The sequence below is a fragment of the Dermacentor variabilis genome, unplaced genomic scaffold (assembly GCF_050947875.1).
Source record: "Dermacentor variabilis isolate Ectoservices unplaced genomic scaffold, ASM5094787v1 scaffold_13, whole genome shotgun sequence".
In the NCBI taxonomy this organism is placed as follows: domain Eukaryota; kingdom Metazoa; phylum Arthropoda; class Arachnida; order Ixodida; family Ixodidae; genus Dermacentor; species Dermacentor variabilis.
In genome coordinates, this window is record NW_027460291.1 from 35,329,351 (window position 1) to 35,350,006 (window position 20,656).

At 53.8% G+C, this 20,656-nt stretch overlaps 1 protein-coding gene across 1 annotated transcript in view; it reads right to left on the reverse strand.

The window, feature by feature from the left end:
• The window catches only part of LOC142566689 (uncharacterized), a 71,309-nt gene that overhangs the window by 17,941 nt on the left and 32,712 nt on the right, over positions 1 to 20,656 (reverse strand). The window contains exon 4 of the mRNA XM_075677514.1: positions 1,429 to 1,515. Within this exon, the coding sequence (XP_075533629.1) occupies positions 1,429 to 1,515 (87 nt within the window). The remainder of the gene's footprint in view (positions 1 to 1,428; positions 1,516 to 20,656) is intronic.

Genomic DNA, 20,656 nt, shown 5'->3' on the forward strand with positions numbered 1-20,656 from the left:
GGAAGTTATGTAGCTGCTGGTCGCAGAAACGTGTTACTCCGCTCGTACGGTGGAAAAGAGATTTAGATGTCCGACGTGTTTTATGCCATAAATACGCTATGTTTTGAGACTTAGAAGTTGGAGACCTCATGTCACTCGAAATTAGGTGACGCATAGCTAATATTTTTCTTTAATATTTGCCGCATTACTTTTTGGTCGCGGATGCGAACAGTGAAGAGGCAAGCCTCTGTGGCCTTCGTAGCGTTGCCTGCCATTTCTTGGCGTATTTCGAGCATCGAAATTATCATAGGTTACTTATGCATCATGTCACAGCCGACGAATGAGGAGTAAAACGTTTTATGCAACGAAATGCGAAATATTTATTAATATACGAAAGAAAACTTTCGTATCAAGCAAAAGTATGGTCAGTGCTTCAGTATACACTGATAAAGCAGGCGTCTTGTCTTAAAAAGAAACAATGGCCTACTAATGGTGCAAAAAATTGCGATCCGCTGCGTATTCAGCAATTATACTGTACGAGGTACTTTCGTGAGTCATCAATGAAGCAAAGATCTGGCTAGGATTGAAGCCTGTCTGAAGCGTAGATATCTTCTTAAGATCGCTTTTCTAGGAAGAGTAGGTCATGTTCCTACTTTCCATTAGCATGTTCATGTGTACAGACGTGTATCCGTTCATTAAATCAACGTCGTCTTTTATTTCGGCACCTTCTCCCCGTTTTGAAAGGCGCATCGCTGGAACTGACAGGAGCGATAAGTGCGGAAATATGTAAGTGATGACTTGATTTCGAACAAATCGACGTTTTTATCGGTATATTATCACCAGTGTTCTCTTTCTTTTTGGCGATTCGCGGAACCATTCAGACGAATTGCATCAACTCATCTGCCCTCCCCCACCCTCTAAACAGACGCACACGCGCACACGAGAGAGAGAGAAAGAGAGCATACTGAGCGAGCATGGAGGCGTGTACCGATGCAGGCCCGCATTGGCTTGTTTCTCCAGAATCCTCGCGCATACACTGACCTGTGTCGGGAGGTTAATCCAAAGTGACTCTGAGTTACCTTTTATACATCGGCAGCAGTCATCGGGAAGAGGGCTGAACACTGTTCCGCTCTTGCAGGTCGCACAGAGCACAGTGGTGCTCAGCTCTAAAACAACCAAATGCAGAAAGCCACGTTTTATTTACAGTAAGATGTGCTTTCGCGGTGAACAATTCTCGACGAGGTCTTTCATGCGCTGCTATCGGCAGTTGGCTATACTGAAACTCAAATTGTTCCTTTCATCTACAGCATCCTTCTCTTGTCCGCCTCACTCATGCCCGGATCGAGACAGACTCGCGCACAAGAATACCTAATTGAGCGCTGACATTAGCTGGCGGTGTCGTGGGTTCCAAGAGAACAGGTTCTAAGAGCTCCAAGGTTCCGTACGTACCGTTCACGCATCGACAACACTCATCTGGTGTAGGGCTGAGCACTGTTCCATTTTTGCATCCACCACAGCGTACAGTGGCGCATGGGTCTGGAAAAAAAAGTGAAATAGAAACTCCGCTGAATTCTTGTTTGTTATACTTCTTGACTAGACTCCGTCTGAGTGTCCATCTGAACGGAAACAAAATCAAGGCATTATCAGACCGACGACATATAGTCAATTGTAGCCAACATGATTGCTTAGTTCTGCTACATGCGGTACCTTGTAAACTTGGTCAAGATGGTGAACATTCCAACTAATAAAAACAGTGCTTGAAGGAAGGGAGCACAAAGAAAGGTAAGTGCAACCATGAACACTATCTACTAACTGCGAGTACACACACACACACACACACACACACACACACATATATATATATATATATATATATATATATATATATATATATATATATATATATATTGCACACCCGCCGTGGTTGCTCAGTGGCTATGGTGTTGGGCTGCTGAGCACGAGGTCGCGGGATCGAATCCCGGCCACGGCGGCCGCATTTCGATGGGGGCGAAATGCGAAAACACCCGTGTGCTTAGATTTAGGTGCACGTTAAAGAACCCCAGGTGGTCAAAATTTCCGGAGTCCTCCACTACGGCGTGCCTCATAATCAGAAAGTGGTTTTGGCACGTAAAACCCCAAATATTATTATATATATTGCTACGGAACAGCCGCCACAGTGAGGCTGCAGTGAGGGGGAGAAGACGACGTGGGTCCCGCTTGATATAGCGTCGCCATTTTGGCCTTCCGTTAGCTTCCCTGTAAATAAATTGTATAAAGTATTGGGCTCCAGCTACACGTAACATTAATTTGGTGGAGGTGGACGTTCCCCGTACCCGTCATGGAGCTTCGCAGCGTTCGCAACGGCGACAGTGGAACTTCGGCTCCGGCCGGCGGCACTTCATCTACGGAACCGTCTCCGCCTGCAGCTCCGACCTACGTCGCCGTCTCCCCCCCTCGTGACCCTGGTGTTTTAAACGGAGTCGCCAGTCCTGATATTGACGACTGGCTCCGCTTATACGAACGTGTCAGCACCAGTCACAGGTGGGATCCGACTATTATGCTTGCGAACGTTCTTTTCTACCTCGACGGAGCTCCACATGCATGGTTCCAGACTCACGAAGAGGAGATCTCGAGCTGGCATCTCTTCAAAGAGAAGCTCCGCGACCTCTTTGGCAATCCGTTCGGTCGCCAAGTCAATGCCAAGAAAGCGCTTGCCACACGTGTACAGACGTCGACCGAGTCCTACGTGTCGTACATTCTCGACGTCTTGGCCCTTTGTGCCAAGGCTGACCCGACCATGTCTGAGGACGATAAGGTTAATCACGTCCTCAAAGGCATTGCTGACGACGCCTTCAATTTACTGGTGTTTACGAACGTCACCAGCATCGATGTGATCCTCAAGGAGTGCCGCCGTCTCGACCATGATAAAAGCCGCCGGTTATCCCAGCACATCACGCGACTTCCCAACACAGCTGCTACGTCATCCTGTGACGACCTCTTCCACCAGCCGTCACGATGTGACAACTTGTCCCGCATCATTCGTCGTGAGGCCGAAGCGGCATAACTGGCGGCCCGTTCATTCACGTCACCTGATCATTCTCCGGTGACAACCTCCTTGATACAGGCCGTCGTCCGTCAAGAGTTGTACAACGCCGGCCTGCATTCCATTCGTTCCGTACGCTCGGAACCTCTTTCTCCACGCACGTTCCCACCGCGTTCTTCTTACTCCTCTTACGGATAGCGCAACCCCTCCGAATGGCGAACCGTGGACGACAAGCCGAACTGCCGACGCATTGGACATGTCGCTCGCCACTGCCGCAGCCGCTGGACTTCACCGATACACTATTCTCCTGATTACCACCCTCGCCCCTCTAGCGCGTCCTTTTCCTTCGCCCCTTCTATGCCCGCTCCATCATCTGACCCTGCGACACCTTTGACACGACCCCGCTACTCCCGCTCGCCTTCTCACTCCCGTCGTCAATATCGTTCGCCCCCGTCACGCCGTGCTCCTTCTCCGACCTACTCGCCGCACCCCCGACCGTAAAACTAGACAGTGCAGCTTCTGGAGGTGAAGCTGCAAAGACGACAATGGCTCAAAATCCTCGCTTCACCTTACCCACGAACAAGAATCTTTTGGACGTTCTCGTCGACAATGTTCCTATGTGCGCGTTGATTGACACCGGAGCCGATGTGTGCATTATGAGTGCTGCTCTTCGCCGTCGGCTCAAGAACGTTCTGACGCCCACCCCTAACCGATTTGTACAAGTCGCCGATGGAGGGACTGTCGCTATCGTTGGCATGTGCTCTGCCCGACTCACCATTGCTGAGAGACACACCGTCGTTGTCTTCACCGTCATCGAGCATTGCCCTCACGAACTTATTCTCGGTCTGGATTTTCTTGCCAATCATTCTGCCCTCATTGACTGTTCGGCCGGCTCACTTCGCCTTGACTTGCCTCTTCTTGCCGACCCTGTGGACCCGCCTCCGCGCCGTTTGAGCTGCATGGATTTTATTCGCCTACCGCCTCAATCTGTGACGCACGTCGACTTGTTGTCCTCTACAGCAGTACCTTACGCTAATTACGTGGTCGCACCAATTCCGGCAGTTATACTTACACATGGTGTTACCGTGTCGCACACTGTGCTGACTATTACTGGCAACCGCACCTGCCTTCCCCTTGTCAATTTCGCGCTAACCGCGTAAGTTCTGCCTCAGGGGATTTCATTGGCTATAATCAGAGCTTTGCGGGATGATGAGCTCGAGCCATTCACCGTGGAAGATCGTAACAGCTCAGCCCATACCGCGACGTCATCGCACGGTACTGACGTCGACATTGAGAAGGTGGTTTCCTCTGACCTTACAGCTGTTCAAGCTGAAGCCCTTTGCCGCGTTCTTGACGGCTATCGCGACATTTTTTTACTTTGACAATAGACCCTTAGGTCGAAGGTCCTTCGTGACCCATCGCATAAACACTGGCGATGCGAACCCTATTCACCGACGTGCATATCGTGTTTCTGCGTCCGAACGAGCTGTTATCCACCAGGAAGTGAAAAAATTACCGACGATTACGTTACTTCCTAATGCGAAATTTGAGCGCAGCAAATAAGCTGTTTCACCTTTTGGATAGATTGAGGCAAAGAAATCGAGCAACACATGTATGCGCTATCACATAATTTTTTTTTTATTTTTCACACGTATTCCTTTAACAAAGACTCCACTAACAGTTCTTGACAGTCATGAAGGAAGCTTTGTGGTCGGAGAAATAGACTGATATATGTTCGACTTGGTACACCAATGCTTGATTCTCAAAGACGAGATCTATACAAGTGCCTCGCGAGGTTGTCACAGCCGTGGGGGAAGCAGAGGCTAATCGCCGCCGCCGAGAAGACCCTGCCGTTCGCGCCGCCGAAGCGGAGGCTCATCGCCGCCGTCGAGAGCAACCAGCAGTAAGCGAGGCTGAAGCAGAAGCTCATCGCCGCCGCCGAGAAGACCCTGCAGTTCGCGCCGCCGAAGCGGAGGCTCATCGCCGCCGTCGAGAGCAACCAGCAGTAAGCGGAAGCGGAGGGGGGCGGCGTGTACACCCAGCGGCAAACGATGGGGGCAGAAGCGCGCGCAGCAAGCGGACAACACGATAAAGGGAGGAGGGAAGAGATAGCAGCGACTGACTGATGCCGCTGACGGCGATAGTGAGTCAACCCCAGCTATCCGCCACACAAGAACAGGGGGGGGACCCTTTCCTCCTCTTTCTGCATGGCGGCGACGGTGTTCTATGCAGTCACGTTATCTTGACTCTCTAGCGGCGTCAGCGGCATCCAGCGGTATCAGTCGGTCGCTGCTAGCGCTGGGGGGATGAAAGGGGGGCGGAGCTGGTTACGAGGCCGACGACGACGACGACGCCGACGCGAAACCCAGGAACGGACGCCAAAGAGCTGCGCTCTAAAAGATGCTTGCAAGGGACATTACCAAGCCTTCCTGTAGTAACTGGGCTTCTCCCGTCGTACTTGTCAAAAAGAAGGATGGGGCGTGGCGTTTTTGTGTAGATTATCGCCACCTGAATAAAATCGCAAAAAAGGACGTCTACCCTTTGCCACGTATTGATGACGCTCTAGACTGCTTGTACGGTGCCACCTATTTTTCTTCTATCGACTTACGGTCCCGCTATTGTCAGACATCCGTCGAAGACATGGACCATGAGAAGACTGCATTTATTACCCCTGATGGCCCTTATTAGTTTAAGGCGATGCCTTTCGGTCTCTGTACCGCGCCCGCCACCTTCTAACGAATGATGGACTCTTTGCTTCAGGGGTTCAAGTGGTCCACCTGTTTGTGCTATCTGGACGACGTCATCGTTTATTCGCACACATTTGACACGCATCTAGACGGTCTTTCAGCGATTCTTGACGTGTTCCGCCGCGCCGGTCACCAGTTGAATTCGTCAAAATGTCACTTCGCTCGCCGCCAAATCACCGTCCTTGGACACCTCGTGTACGCTAGAGGCGTGCGACCTGATCCGGACAAAATTCGCGCCGTTACGAACTTTCCTGTTCCTAAGTCTACCAAGGGCGTTCGTAGTTTCGTAGGGCTGTGCTCTTATTTCAGACGCTTTGTGAAGGATTTTGCGACCATCGCACGTCCTCTTACCGACCTCTTGAAGAAAGACGCCGCATTTTCTTGTGGACCTGACCATGCCGCGTCATTTTCGCAGCTCACTACTCTCCTTACCACGCCTCCAATTCTGGCCCACTTTGACCCGTCTGCCTCAACGGAAGTTCGAAGTGATGCCAGTGGTCCCGGCATAGGAGCAGTGTTAGCACAACGCCAGCGTGGACTTGATCGCGTATAGCCTATTCCAGCCGACTTCTCTTACCCGCTTAGCGCAATTATTCAATCACAGAGCGCGAGTGCCTCGCTCTTGTGTGGGCTGTTGCGAAGCTTCGTCCATACTTCTACGGACGCCCCTTCTGTGTCATCACTGATCACCACGTGCTCTGCTGGCTATCCTCGCTCAAGGACCCCACGGTACGACTCGCTCGCTGGGCGTTACGCCTGGAAGAATATACCTTCTCCGTGGTATATAAGACGGGACGCTTGCACCAGGATGCCGATTGTTTGTCCCGCTACCCCGTCGACGAACCGACTGATGCGGACGCCATCGCTTGCGTTTTCTCTGTGTCCCAGTTGCTTGAAATCGGCAAGGAGCAACGAAGCGATCCTTCATTACGAGCCCTCATCGACCATCTGGAGTCAACGTCTAACGACGCCTCTCTCCGCATGTTTCTCCTTAAGGAGGGGACATTATACCGCCGCAATCTCGATCCACACGGCCTTGACCTTCTGCTCGTCATTTCATCACACCTGTGTTTGACTGTCCTCCACCAACTTCACGACGCTCCCTTGGCTGCACACTTGGGCGTCTCGCGCACATACGACCGTGTACGCCATCGATTCTTTTCGCCGGGTCTCGCCTGCACCGTGCGGCGCTACATTGCCGCTTGTGAGCCCTGTCAGCGCCGGAGGAAGCCCTCCACACCTCCAGCTGGATGTCTCCAGCCGATCGACATCCCACCGGAACCCTTTTTCCGTGTTGGTCTAGACCTTCTTGGATCGTTTCCTCTCTCGGGCTCCGGAAATAAATGGGTCGCCGTCGCTACCGATTATGCTACGCGGTACGCAATCACCAGAGCCCTCCTGACAAGTTGCGCTACTGACGTTGCTGACTTTCTGCTCTATAACATCATTTCAGCGCACGGTGCTCCGCGCCAATTACTCACTGACCGTGGCCGCAGGTTTCTGTGGGCAGTCGTGGAGGACATCCTCCGCTCCTGCTCGACAAAGCACAAGTTCAGCACGTCCTACCACCCACAGACCAACGGCCTCACGGAGCGCCTCAACCGGACCATCACCGACATGCTTTCGAAGTACGTTGCGACCGACCACCACGACTGGGATCTTCACTTACCATATGTGACGTTCGTGTATAATTCATCGCGTCACGACACCGCTGGCTATTCAGCATTCTATCTCCTATATGACCGAGAACCCGCGTTGCCCTTGTACACTTTGTTGCACTCGGCCACACGTTCAACCACTGAATACGCCCGCGACGCGATCGCCGACCACGCGCGCCAGCTCGCCCGCACCCGTCTCGAGGCCTCACAGGAGCATCAGAGATGCCTCTATGATTGCCACCATCGTGACGTGCACTTTTCTCCGTGTTCTCTGGTGCTTCTCTGGTCAGCTGTTCGACGCGTGGGCCTTTCCGAAAAGCCGCTGTCGCGCTACGCTGGCCCATAGCGTGTGGTGCGACAAGTGATCGATGTCACATATGAAGTCATCCCCGCCGACCTGTCAGCGTCATCGTAGGCTGCAAGTGACATCGTTCACGTGGCACCCCTAAAGCCATAATATATATATATATATATATATATATATATATATATATATATATATATACCGGTCGTTGTATTTTACCACTAAAAGGATTTCGAAGGATCCCTTGTGGCATATTGCAAAAATATACTTATTGAGCTGGAATGCTCCAAGATTCGTTAGATTTGATTATAGCGCACAAGTTGTCCAGCAGCTTTTGCCAATGCCTTAGATGGCTCACGGGTCCAAAAACTGACCGTCTGGCGTTAATCACCAAAATTCAAGCGCATGCGCCACTATTTCTTGATCAATAAGAAGAAAAGAGCTCGATTATCTCGGTTCGCGTTGAACGGACACCCTTCTAAAAACATCAGTGTGGCCCCAAAAGTGTCTGTGTGTGTTTTAAGTGGTTTTGTTCTTTGCCAGGCAATCTTACACAGGTATTATAATGTTCTGACGAGTATAGATACGCCTGCGAGAAGTGGAAATAATGATGTTGTAGAAAGATAGCGCTGTGTGTTTGTCTAATTTACCTTTCCGTGTCTCTCTCGTTCTGCCTGCGTTACAAGAAAGTAGAAGGCACTATATATGCAATCCCATGTAGCCACCGTGATGAACTAAACTGTGAAAATGAAACTAGAATTGAGTGAACCTGTGCATGTGCCCTAATGGTCTTCATAGAAATTCCACGACCGTTCAAAAGTGTCATAAGCCACGCTCAACCAGTGGCGATATCCGCCGTTTGCTTAGTGGCTTTGGTGTTGGGCTGCTAAGCACGAGGTCGTGGAAACAAATTCCGGCCACGGCGGCCGCATTTTGATGGGGCCGCAGTCCGTCACTACCGGGTTCCCTATAATTAGATCGGGTTACTGACACGTAAAAGCCCACAATTTAATTGAAGCAGTGGCGTTGTACATGCGTCCAAAATAAAGAACAAGAGAAAACAAACAATAAGTATTAACAACGCAGTCGAATGACAATTTAAAAGTATTTAAAGTCTCGTGGGCAGGCAGGCTTTCGCCTTAATCGCCTTTAGTGTATGCTAATGTGTCGGTCAACTTTTTCCATCTCCAGACTGCCGCAGCTGTTTTGATTCGAGAGCATCAAGTGGACAATTGAGCGAAAAAGCCGGCGTCTGTAGCAGCGAAACGCTACCTAACCTTTCATGCGCTGTGACGCCACGCAAGGGACGCAACTCGACGGAGCAGAGTGGGCGAAAAGGGGACGTCTGCTGCCAGGGTGGCGCGCCAGTTCTTACGTGAGGAGATAGGCCATCGCAGCGACCCCATGTCACCCTCGCTCTCGCAAGAATGCTTTAAAGCGAAGCTTTCTTTGCCACTTCCTTTGAAATTCCCACTGATGCTGCTGCTGTGGGCTGCTGCCACCCAAAGCGCGTCGAGGGGTTGTTCAGAGCGAGTATATACATGACAGGCGGGAGTCCGAGAGGAAAGGCGAGGGAAAGGCGTCGTTTTCACCCAACCGCGTCGAATGTGCACAATGCCCTCTGGAGCTCTCTGGCCGTCACCACTTTAGCAGCTTGACAGCTGTAATTATCCGTGACTCTCCTCGGAAGCATTGCAGAAACTGCAGCGCTTCAGAAGAGTACGCATTTGGGCTAGTTGGTTGATGATTACGAGCAGTAAAACAGAGCTAACCATTTGAGGCTCGATTTTTTTCGACATATGCGACCACCCAGGGTTCATTTTTTTATTGCAGATTCCGATTCTTCTTAGGGACTTATTTCGAAAAAAAAATATTCCGTAATTTTTCCAGGGTGACCGTAAAGAGAGAGAGAGAGAGATAGTTCAGTCGGCTGGGCCTAGGCCTCCCACGATGGGACGTCGAGGTCTTGCTTCTTCGCCGCTTCGTAGGCCTGCTGGGTCGCCCGAGTTGTTCGTCGAGACGGGAGCTGCGCAGGGCAGCGGGCCGTCTCGACGAGAGGGTCACGCGATTAAGGTCTGGGTATTGATGTTTGCTCTCCCATAGCATGTGGGGTAGTGTTGCTGATTCAGTGTTACAGACCTTGCACGTCTGGCTCGGGTAGATGTCGGGGTATATGGTGTGATAGCGTGTAAGGGAGGGATATGTATTCGTCTATAACAGGCGAAGGGTTGTTACCTGTGCTCTGTTTAACTTGCGGTGAGGGGTGGGGAAGGTTCTTCTTGCGGGGTAAAGTGACTTCACAAGGTCGTTGTATCTTCTAAGGCGGTCGCGTTCTGCGGGTGCACCTGCACCGTCTCCGGCACGGTTGATTAGTCCTCGTGCTGCGGAGTGTGTAACCTCGTTGAGGTTGGTGAGGTGCGAGTGGACAACGCCGGCGTGTGCTGGGATCCAGACGAGGGTGATTTAATTTTCAGACGAATGCGGGGCTTGTTGTAAGATACGGAGTGATTGCTAAGAAATACGACCCTTGCTGTAGTTTATTGCTGCGCGAGAATTGCTTAGTATGGTGTGACAGGCTAGGTCAAGAGTGGCCAGGGCGATGGCACTTCCTCGGCCGTCTCGGCATTTTGGGTAACGATGCTGGCAGCATGTCGGAGCAAGCCGCCTGCTGTGGTAACCGTCGCAAAGCGCCGTCCATCTTGGTACTCAGCTGCGTCGACGAAGGTGACGCCCGCGGTGTTGGCATAAGCTTTGATGAGGGAGGTAGCTTGTGCCTTCCTGCGTTCTTGGTTGTGGTCTGGGTGCATGTTTTTCGGAATAGCGTTGGCGTGTATCCATTGCTGAATGTCGCGTGGTATTGGGTATTTGTATCCATGTTGAAGCTTGGTTAGAATGCTACGGCCCGTTTCCGTGAGGGTAAGCCGCTCTAGCTGAGACCGAAGTTGGGCTTCGATTAACTCGTCTAGCGTGTTGTGGATACCTAATTGTAGTAGAAGTTCCGTGCTGGTGTGGTTTGGTAGTCCTAAGGCCTGCTTATAGGCTCCTCTGATGATGATGTCCAGTTTAGTCGTTTCAGCTTTGTACCAGTTTGTACCAGTTGGAAAAAAATATTTTGCGTTGGTATATATGCACTCTTCGTTCATGAATAACAACAATAAAAAAGGAAATAAACTTATCAGACTTAAAAAATTGAGGCATTTTTATGCACATAGGGCTTTGAAAATCCGCACACGAGAATATTTCGCAAGCCTCAAATGTTACTGCTCTTACACTAATACGTACGTCCATAGCGTAATGGAACTGCGTAGGTGTGCCCACTCAAGAAAACTGTTTGGTTCTGTGCCAATAAAGAAAGCAACACGTGTGACAAACTTCCGCTAACCTTCATCTTATCGCCAACCAGCTAAGGCAATTAGTTTTCGCGAATCTTAAAAAAAAGAAAAGAAACGGAAACGCATGCACGATGGCATCCTTCCTATGCGCACCCCTGTGAGCACTAAACGAGCGAGAAACAAGCGGTCGCCCTTTGAGCGATTAGGAACGAGATAGCCATCAGTTTCGCAAGCGCAAAAAGCCGTAACCACCCGGGAAACAAAAACCAAACGGCCGCCCGCCCTCGCGCACGCCCATGCGCGAGCGGTAGTATATAGAAGCGCGGGAGCAAACTAGCGCTAAAAAAACCATGCAACGAAAACCGAGAGAGGGAAGCGCGAGAAAAAAATTCCCTGTATCCCCACATAGCGGCAGTACATGGCAGAATAGAAAAAGTTAGTAAATTGGCGCGCTTTTTAAACGTACAGACGGCGCCGTAACTATACGGCGTCGACCAATTTCGGACTTCTTCGCGGCGCCGTATACAAGGTATGCATGTGACGTCACATCCGCTGCCGTCGTCTGCTTCCGCTACCTTCCGCCATCTTGGCTAGCCTGATCAACAGGCGCGCGCATAGGCCTATAAGTTCCCTAAGATGGCGCCGCCTTAAACCGGAAGTCGCGGAGTATCCTTGAATGACGTACGTGCATACTAAGTATATTTACGTCATTGACCGTCAAAGGGCTAAACAACAGGACGAGCAGAGGGACACAGACAACAGCGGTGACAGCGGTGACAGCGGGAACAACGAAGTATCTTTATTTTTTCAGTCAACATGTATATACTCCGCCGCTATCTCAAAGCACAGACTCAACAAAATTCAGCATGCCCAGGGCAGAAAAATGCAATCAATGCGATAGGGAGGCAATCTCCTTCGGAAGGAGAAAAATAGAGGGAAGATTTACACATACTTCGCCGCTAACTTGAATGTGGAATGCTTCGGAAATTTCGGAATGTGAAATGCTGCGGTATTTTGACAGGTAGGTCACATTCATTGCAATGCAGTGATAACTGACTATCTCTAGGTCGTTTTTGAACTTTGTTTGACTGTTCGAGCATGTGGGCATTGATGCACTGCCCCGTTTGACCGATATAAAAACGGTTGCATGAAAGACGAATCTTACAAACCACACAGTCACCAACAAACCTCTGTCTGTGCTGCTTTTTACAACTTTTTTGTTGTTCTCGGCCACCCGATTGACTTGATGGCACAGGCTACCTAACTTATTTCTGGCTGTGAACAGCCACCTAACGCTTGCCCTGCTGAAAACCTTTTTGAGATTATGCGCAACCTGTGCACATATGGAATGTCCGCAACCATTTGCCGTGAGCGATTTTCAGGTTGAGTATCTGCCGATTGCTTTTTTTAAGGCTTGTTGCGAGGCTTTCAGCGATGCTGGTTAAAAGCGGTACCGGGAAACCGGCGAGCTTCAGCCTGACTACTTCCTTTTCGAAGCTTGCATCCACTTAGTGGTCACAAGACCTGATCACGGCCGCCTTCATGCAAGATCTTGCAATACCGCGCTTGGCTATCTTGGAGTGCGCGGAGAAGAAGGGAAGAAGGCTCTTATGAGACCGAGGAGCGTAACCCCAACATACATGATTGCTTGAGAACGATAGCTCCAAGTCTAAAAACTCAGCTTGTTGTCTGACGGATGCTCCGTGGTCAATTCAAAGAAATGTAAAACTATCTGGAACAGGTAAAGTATTATAGCAGCAGCAGGCTGTGCGTCAGTGGTGTTAGTATTGTGAAAAATTAAAAAGTCATCGACGTATCGCTTAACATTTGCAGTGCTCGTCAGGCTGAGCTTAGTTCCAAGATTGCGGTCATAGCTGGCTAATAAAATGTGGCTAATAACAGCGGCTATGCATGAACCGGTACACACACCTTTCTTTTGTATAAAAAGCTTACCCTCCAAGGAAACGAAAGTAGAAAGCATGTAAAACCTAAGAGCTCTAAGGACTTGTCGACATGGATACCAAATCCATTCCAAAACCTAAGAACACCATATTTGTGAATGCAATGACCTACTTCAATGCCTACAAAGTCCGACGAACGCCCTGACGTGCACTGTGAGCCGAAGCCGACGCATCCAACGCCCGAGGGTCGTTTCGCGGAAGATATGATAGGCTGCGTGTCGCTCTAAAAGTCTCGGGCCAAGATGGTTTTCGCTTCGCCCGGAGAGCGCCCACCACGCGTTCGCCACCGTCGCCATGCCAGTTTGAGCCTGGTGACACTCGGTCCTGCATCCCTCGACGAACTCCGGGCAAGGGAGGACCTGGAACTTCGTGCCACTCGCATGCTGGACCAGTGGCTCAGTCAACGGGCCGCCACCCTCGATCTCCCTGTGGATCCCCCCCTGCCTACTACCGCTTCGAAGCCTCTCCAGGACGGCCACCCAGTACAAGAGCCCCATGCTTCGGTCCCACTCCCCCCCTCCGACGACGAGGACATGGATATGTCCAGCTCCCGGAAACGCGCCCGCGAGACGGAGAGCGAGGACGAGGAGCCAACCGGGCGACGTAAGCAGCCGTCGAGCTCTCCCCCCAGCCCGGAGCAGCACACGGCAGCCAGCTGCCACGTGCAGCAACCGGACCACGGCAGCGCCATTTCCCCACACTCGGGCGAAACAGCCGCCAACTCCTCTCCGCCTGCCGCCCAAGACGGAGGCCCTCCAAGAAGGCCGAGCACCACCTCTCGACATCCCGCCGAGTCTACAGCCGCCGCCTCCGCGCCCCCTCAGAGCAAGGGCGCGCCCGGAACCATCCTCGACGCGCCGTCTGCTCCTGATGGCGGCGCGTCCCCTGCAGCGTCTGCTAGCGAACCATCTACAAACGAAAGCGCCGCCGACGAGATGGAGCTGACGGACGCAACACCCACTGTTTCGTCACATCAGGGCCCTGATCACCCCGCGGCGCGGTTCCTGAAGGACGCATCATGCCAGCCTGCTTCGCGGCCGAAGCCAAAGGGGCAGAAGAAGCAGAAGAAGAGGAAGGAGCCTGCCCATGTTTCCCGTTCGTCTCCCGGGGCAACGGACGACTCGCGGCGCCCGCCCGCTACACTGGTCACCCCCAGTGTGCCTACAGCCGCAGCACAGAGAGTGACACCATCCGCCCGCGAGTCCACCACGTCCGACTTCACGCTGGTGCAGTCAAAGAGGGACCGGCGCCGTGCACGAGCCCTGGCGACTGCTGCACTTCCGGTTGACCCCGCGGTCGTCGGTACGGTGCTCTTCCGTCCCTCGGCGCCCGGCGGAACCTTCCGAGGAGCACCGCGCCTCTCACTCGCTGCAACCCTCTCTTCGCGGCCCGGTGTTGCAGTGGTTCGCGTTAACCATAAGCGCAACATCGTGGCCGCCGATACTACCACCCGGGAATGCCTGGAGGAGCTGCTGGCAGTCACTGAGCTGCACGGAATTCCAGTGACTGCCCGACTGCCAGCCGAGCGCGGCAAGAGCACCGGCTTCCTGCACGGGGTGGTCGGGTTACCCGCGCACACAGACCTGCTGGGAGCCATCGAGTCGAGCGTTCCCGTGCTGTCGGCAACGAGGGAGGAGAGCACCATCACCATCCGATTCGCGGGACCGGTCCCCCCTGAACACGTGCGCCTTTTCAAGCTCGGGTTCAGGGTGCGACCTGCCCGGCCCCGTCCAGTGCAATGTCGGCAGTGCGGCCGCTTCGTGCACGTGCTGGAGTCCTGCAGATGGCCGACCGACTGCATCTCCTGCGGCAAAAGCCACGCGGAGGGCGCCTCCTGCGAGAAAGTCCGCTGCCGGAACTGCGGGGGCCCCCATAGGGCCGACACTCCCGCCTGCCCCAAATGGCAGGAAGAACGGGAGGTGGCCACCATCATGGCTTCCTCCACCTCGGCATTGTCGAGGCGTGCTGTCAGGGCAGCAGTCCGGGAGGAGAAGCAGCCACAGCAGTCCTCATCTTCGGCGCGGTCCTATGCGAGCGTGCTGAAGGGCCCCAGTCCTGCACCCAGGCATCCGGTACCAGCCCCTCGTGCCTCTCAACGCCAGCAGACACAGGATACTGCTGCTCCGCCCGCCCCAACTACTATGGATCAGCTGGTAGAAAACCTGCTGCTCACCATGCAAGCAGTCAGCACCTTGCTGCCAGCTGACCATCCGCTCCGGGCCATCTGCCTGCAGGCAGTGGCATGTCAACAGCAACACAATCACCATGGCTAGTCGCACAGCAAAACGGCGGCCGCGCATCCTGCAGTGGAACGTGCGCTCGCTGCGCCGACGACACGCCGAACTTTCCGAACACCTACTTCTGCACGAGTACGACGTGCTCGCGTTGCAAGAGACATACACGCGCGACGGGGAGTGCAACTTTCCGGGATTTGTGGGCTACCACAGTGCGACTTACGGACTTGCGCCAACGTGCAGTGCTGTGATCCGCTCCATCAACCCGGTCGCTCCCGCGCGTCTATTTACGTCCGTGCGCGTCTTGCCCAAGCCGTCGTTCGTGTGGCCGACATTGTGCCCACCTCCGTAGAGTGTGTGGCTGTGACTGTACGCGTTGGGGGGGTGGACACTTGTGTCGCCAGCGTGTACGTGCAACCCGTACGACGGTGGGATACGACCTTCATCGAGAGCCTCACCGCGCGCATCGGTGGTGACTGTGTCGTGTGCGGTGATTTCAACTCCCACCACACGGCGTGGGGAAGCGCCCACAGTGAGCCGAACGGCAGGGGCCTGCTGAGTTCCATCCATGCTTCGGGCCTGCTAATCATCAACACCGGAAGTCCCACATTTGTGCGTCGGAGGGTACACGGGAGTGCGATAGACTTGTCGCTCGCGAGTGAGCGATGCCACTACGAGTGGGTTCGCAGCCCTGACACGCAGGGGTCGGATCACTATCCGATCTCTCTCGACCCGCTCGGCCTGAACCGCACGAGGACATGTACGTACCGCGTCACGGACTGGTCCCATTTTCGGTCCCACTGCGCAATATCCCCTCCGGCAAATACAAACTTTCTTACGCATCTTACGAGGTGTTTGGATGCCGCTACAAAATCGTGCGCGGTGCCTGCTGGAACGCCGGTCCCCGATATCAAGCTTCTCAATCTGCGCGCTGTCCGTCGTCGCGCCGAACGCCGTGCCATCAAGAGCGACAAGGTGGAGCTTTGGACTTTATACAACCGCCTGGACGCTGCGTGTCGCCGTCAAGCCAGGCAGCGCCGCAATCAGAGCTGGCAAAGTCTCTGCGTGTCATTGGAGGACACTCGCGACAAGTCGCGCCCTTGGCGCATTCTCGCTTCCCTCCTCCGTCCCAAGATCCCTCGCCATCCTGCACTCTCCATCGCGGTGGCTACGGGCTTGAGCACAGAGCAACTGGCCGAACTCTTCGCCAAAGCCTTCGCCCCACCGCCACCGTCTGTGCGCCCCGTCAGTGCATCCTGCGAACTACCGCCGCACAACAAGGCTGAACTCCTCGCTCCCCTGCGCTACTTTCCTACGAGGGCTATCTTGGAGCACGTTGAGGTGCTTTGCTCGGCCGAGTTTACCCTTAGTGAGTTGCGCATTGTTTTGAACACGCGTAAACGACGCTCAGCGCCTGGTGCCGACGGACTAAGTCATCAGGTCCTCAGGAACGTCGACGCAGCGCAGCTCCCTTCCCTACTCGAGGCCTTGAATGCCGTCTGGCGCAGTGGCATTATTCCTGCTGACTGGAAAGAGGCGATCGTCGTCCCTATTCTCAAGCGCGGCAAAGCTGCCACGAGCGTCAGCTCCTATCGCCCAGTGTCGCTTACTTCGGTAGCCGGCAAAACTCTGGAGGCCATGGCTTTGCGCCGCCTTGAGTGGATTGCCTCCGCCCTCGACGCTTTCGCCCCTGAACAGAGTGGTTTCCGGCGACTGCGCTCAGCAGCTGACTCGCTCGCGGACGTCGTAGCTACGCTCGAGCACGCAGCAAGTCGCCAAGAAGCCGGATATCTCGTGCTGCTCGATGTGCAACGCGCATTTGATGGTCTCCCTCACACCACCATCATTCAAGCCCTCCGTGAGCTACGTGTCACCGGCCGCCTCTTTGACTACATCGCGGCCTTCCTCAGTGACCGCACGCTCAGAGTGCGAGTTGGTGACACGCTCAGTGCCCCTCGCAGCGTGACCTCCGGTGTTCCCCAGGGCAGCGTGATCAGCCCATTTCTTTTTAACTTGGCTCTGGCAAGACTACCTGACTACATCCCCAAGATGACAGCCCACGAAGTCCACGTGGCGATCTACGCCGATGACATTGCACTGTTCGCGTGCGGGCCCAGGTCCCTCGGCTTCCAAGTGCGAGAATCCCTGCAGTCGGCGATCAATGCCGTCGATGAATATCTCGCCAGCATAGGGCTCCAGCTCTCGGCGTCAAAAACTGAGGCGTTGTTTGTACACCCCCGTGCTCGTGCGCGCTTCGAAATGCCTTGTCTCACGCTGCGCGGAAGCCCCCTCCCGTGGCAGAGAAAAGTGCGCTATCTCGGACTTGACATCGACTGCCGGGTCAACTTTAACGCCGCCGTCTCCCAGCTCTGCAAGAATTCTAAGAAGGTGGCTGGCGCCGCACGCTCCCTGCTCGCCCGTGGTCGTGGCTGTACACCGCAACTTGCGCTTCGAGTTTACAACTCTGTCGCAACAACGCGAGCACTCTATGCGCTTCCCCTCACGAACGCCAGAGCCACCAACTGGAACGCCATCGACATGGAGCACCGCACCGTAATTCGCCAACTTTACGGGCTTCCTCGCAACTCGCAAGTAGGAGCAACTCTCGCCGAAGCGGGAGACTGGCCGCCCTCACTTCGCGCACAGAAGCAAGCGATGAAGCACATCGAGCGCCTTCAACGTTCGCCACAGGGACAACGCCTCGTTTGTCGCCTCCACACCCTCGAGGGCTCGGGCATGGGCCAGCGTGCCACCGAGTTCATCGCACTCGTCGCGTCGACGCCGCAACTCCTACCACTGCCGGTATCGCCGCACGCCTCCGCGCTACTCGATGTGAACACCACGGTGCCAGGCGTCAAGTCCAAGCGTCAAACAGATGTTTGTGCTATGCAGCAGGAAACGGCCGCACTGCTACACGAGCGCCTAGGGGGCCGGCTGCTCGTTTACACCGACGGCTCCGTGGCGAGTGATGGTTCTGGTGCTGCAGCGTGCACGGCGCCGGATATTTGCGCTACACGGCAGTGCCGCCTTCGTGCTGTGTGGTCGTCGACGGTGGCCGAGCTTGCTGCGATCGACCTAGCAGCTGATCTCCTGCTTCAACAGCGCAGTGTTGTTTCTGCCGCGATCCTTTCGTACTCGCGCGCGGCACTGTGTATGCTGGCGAAGGATTACCTTGGACCTCCATTGGTGCAGCGCGTCGGCTCAAAGCTCCGCCATCTCGTCAGCCAGGGCTGCGATTTGGCGTTGCAATGGGTTCCAGCGCACATCGGCCTGCAAGGAAATGAAGCCGCGGACGCTCTCGCAAAGCAGGCTCACTCACTGCGCTTCCCCCTCGCTACCTCGGTCAGCGGCTTCGACGTGGCCAAAGCAACCATTCTGCGAACGCTCCGTGCGCAGCACCCGGACCAGCGCGTCGCCGCGGGTGCGTCACTTCGGCTCCTCCCCCGCGTGGGCTTCTCCCGGGCGGACCGCTCTTTCCTGCTTCGCCTGCGCGTCGGCTGCTACAGGACGGCTGCTAGAACGCACAGGCTGCAGGGAATTGGCGACCCCGCGTGCAGCAACTGCGCCGATACGGAGACGCTCGACCACTTGCTACTTCGCTGCCCTGCCTTCGATGCGGCGCGCACGGACTTGTGTACAGTCTATCGGCGACTGGGACTGACTTACGATACGGCGACCGTGCTGCTATTCCCTGCAGCCCACTCGTCCATCGTGAAGCATGCTCTCTCGGCACTGCTAGACTACTGCAATGCGACGCACTTGAGAGCGCGGCTGTGAGCCCCGCACTCACATTCTTTTTTTCCCCCTTGCCACGTTCGTCCAGTCTTTCTCTCCTTCATCCTTTTCTTCCCATTCCCCCTTCCCCGTGCAGTGCTGTTGAGGTGTCCTCCTGTGAGAGACAGTTACGGCGCTGCACTCATCTCTTCCGTTTCCTTTCCAAAAATCACTTCACACACACACACACAATGCCTACAATCTTCTTGAGGCAAAGAGTAATATAAGTCCTTGATGTCCGCGGAAAAAGCTTGGACAGCCTTTGGACATTCCTCACGGAGAAAGGTGCAGACATTACCTGGCGTCTTTATGAGGAAGGGGTCATCGATGTCGAGGAGGCACAAAAAGCTTTGCAGGAACACTCCCACTTGTCGTTGCCAGGTTCCGCGCTCAGAAACAATGGCCCGAAAAGGGCACAGTTCCTTGTGTGTTTGGCTCTGAAAAACACAGAAAGACTGGTTCCTATGCAGGCCTTTATGGAGCAGGCCAGCTTGGAGAGCCCGGCTTTTCCGCAAAAGTGAACGGCCCTTGTTTTCACTTTCGCAGGAGCCACTCCATGCACTTCCTTGAAGTTGCCTAGAATGGCCGAATCTGCTTTGCTCTTGTACAAGCCACCAGGCATCACGACAAAACATCCTTCTTTGTCGGATAGGGGCAGCTTGAGCCCCGCATCCAGAAGGACGGTCACTGCTGTGCGGAGCCGAACTGTGTTGCCTTTTTTAACCTGCTGGGTCAGGCAGTCAAAACCTTCTCTGATGCATCTGTCTGTTTCCGAAGCTTTCCACATTCATGTTAGCGGCGAAGAAAGTGTAAGCCTTCCTTCTATTTCGCTCCTTCCGAAGGAGATTGCCTTCCTACCGCATTAATTGCATTTTTTTCTCCCCTGTGCATCCTGAATTCTGTTGATTCTGTGCTTTGAGATAGCGGCGGGGTATATATATGCTGACTGAAAGAAAAAAGACATTTGGTTGATACTTAGCGCTGGTGTCCTTGTCCGTCTCCTCGTCCTGTTGTTTAGCGCTGTTTTACTGCTCGTAATTGCAGCGCTTCCCTTTCTACTAATGTGCGAGGCCAGAGGGGACGCCGGCAGAACTGTAGAGAGGAGAAGAGGAAAAGAAGGAGAGGGAGGAGAAGAGGCAGTTCCCATATAGGAGAGGGTGGGGAAGTGACGTCAGAAAGCAAGAAAACCCCACTACTGTACGACAGCGGTTGCGGAGAAACAGGATAAGCTAGAGTTCAATGTACAGTACAGTACGCTGCTGCTATTTCTGAAAAATAGGCGCCTTACAAATATGTAAAATAAATAAATTACGCAGGGCGTGCAGAAGCAGAGCCGCCTTAATCAATGTGCACTGCAGGGTCCAGGAGACACTACGGAAATGGTCGACCCTCAAATGAACACTTCTGCGCCCGCCGCGTTAGCTTTGCCGCTATGCATTGCTAGCGGTCGTGGATTTGATCCCAATAGTGGCAGCCGCATTTCGATGAGGTCGAAATAGTAAACACACGTGCATTAAATTTTGGGACACGTTAAAGAACATCACGGTGTCAAAATTAATCCGGAGTCTGCCACTACAGCTTGGCTCCTAATCCGAGTGTGGTTTAGGCATGTAAAGCCCCATAA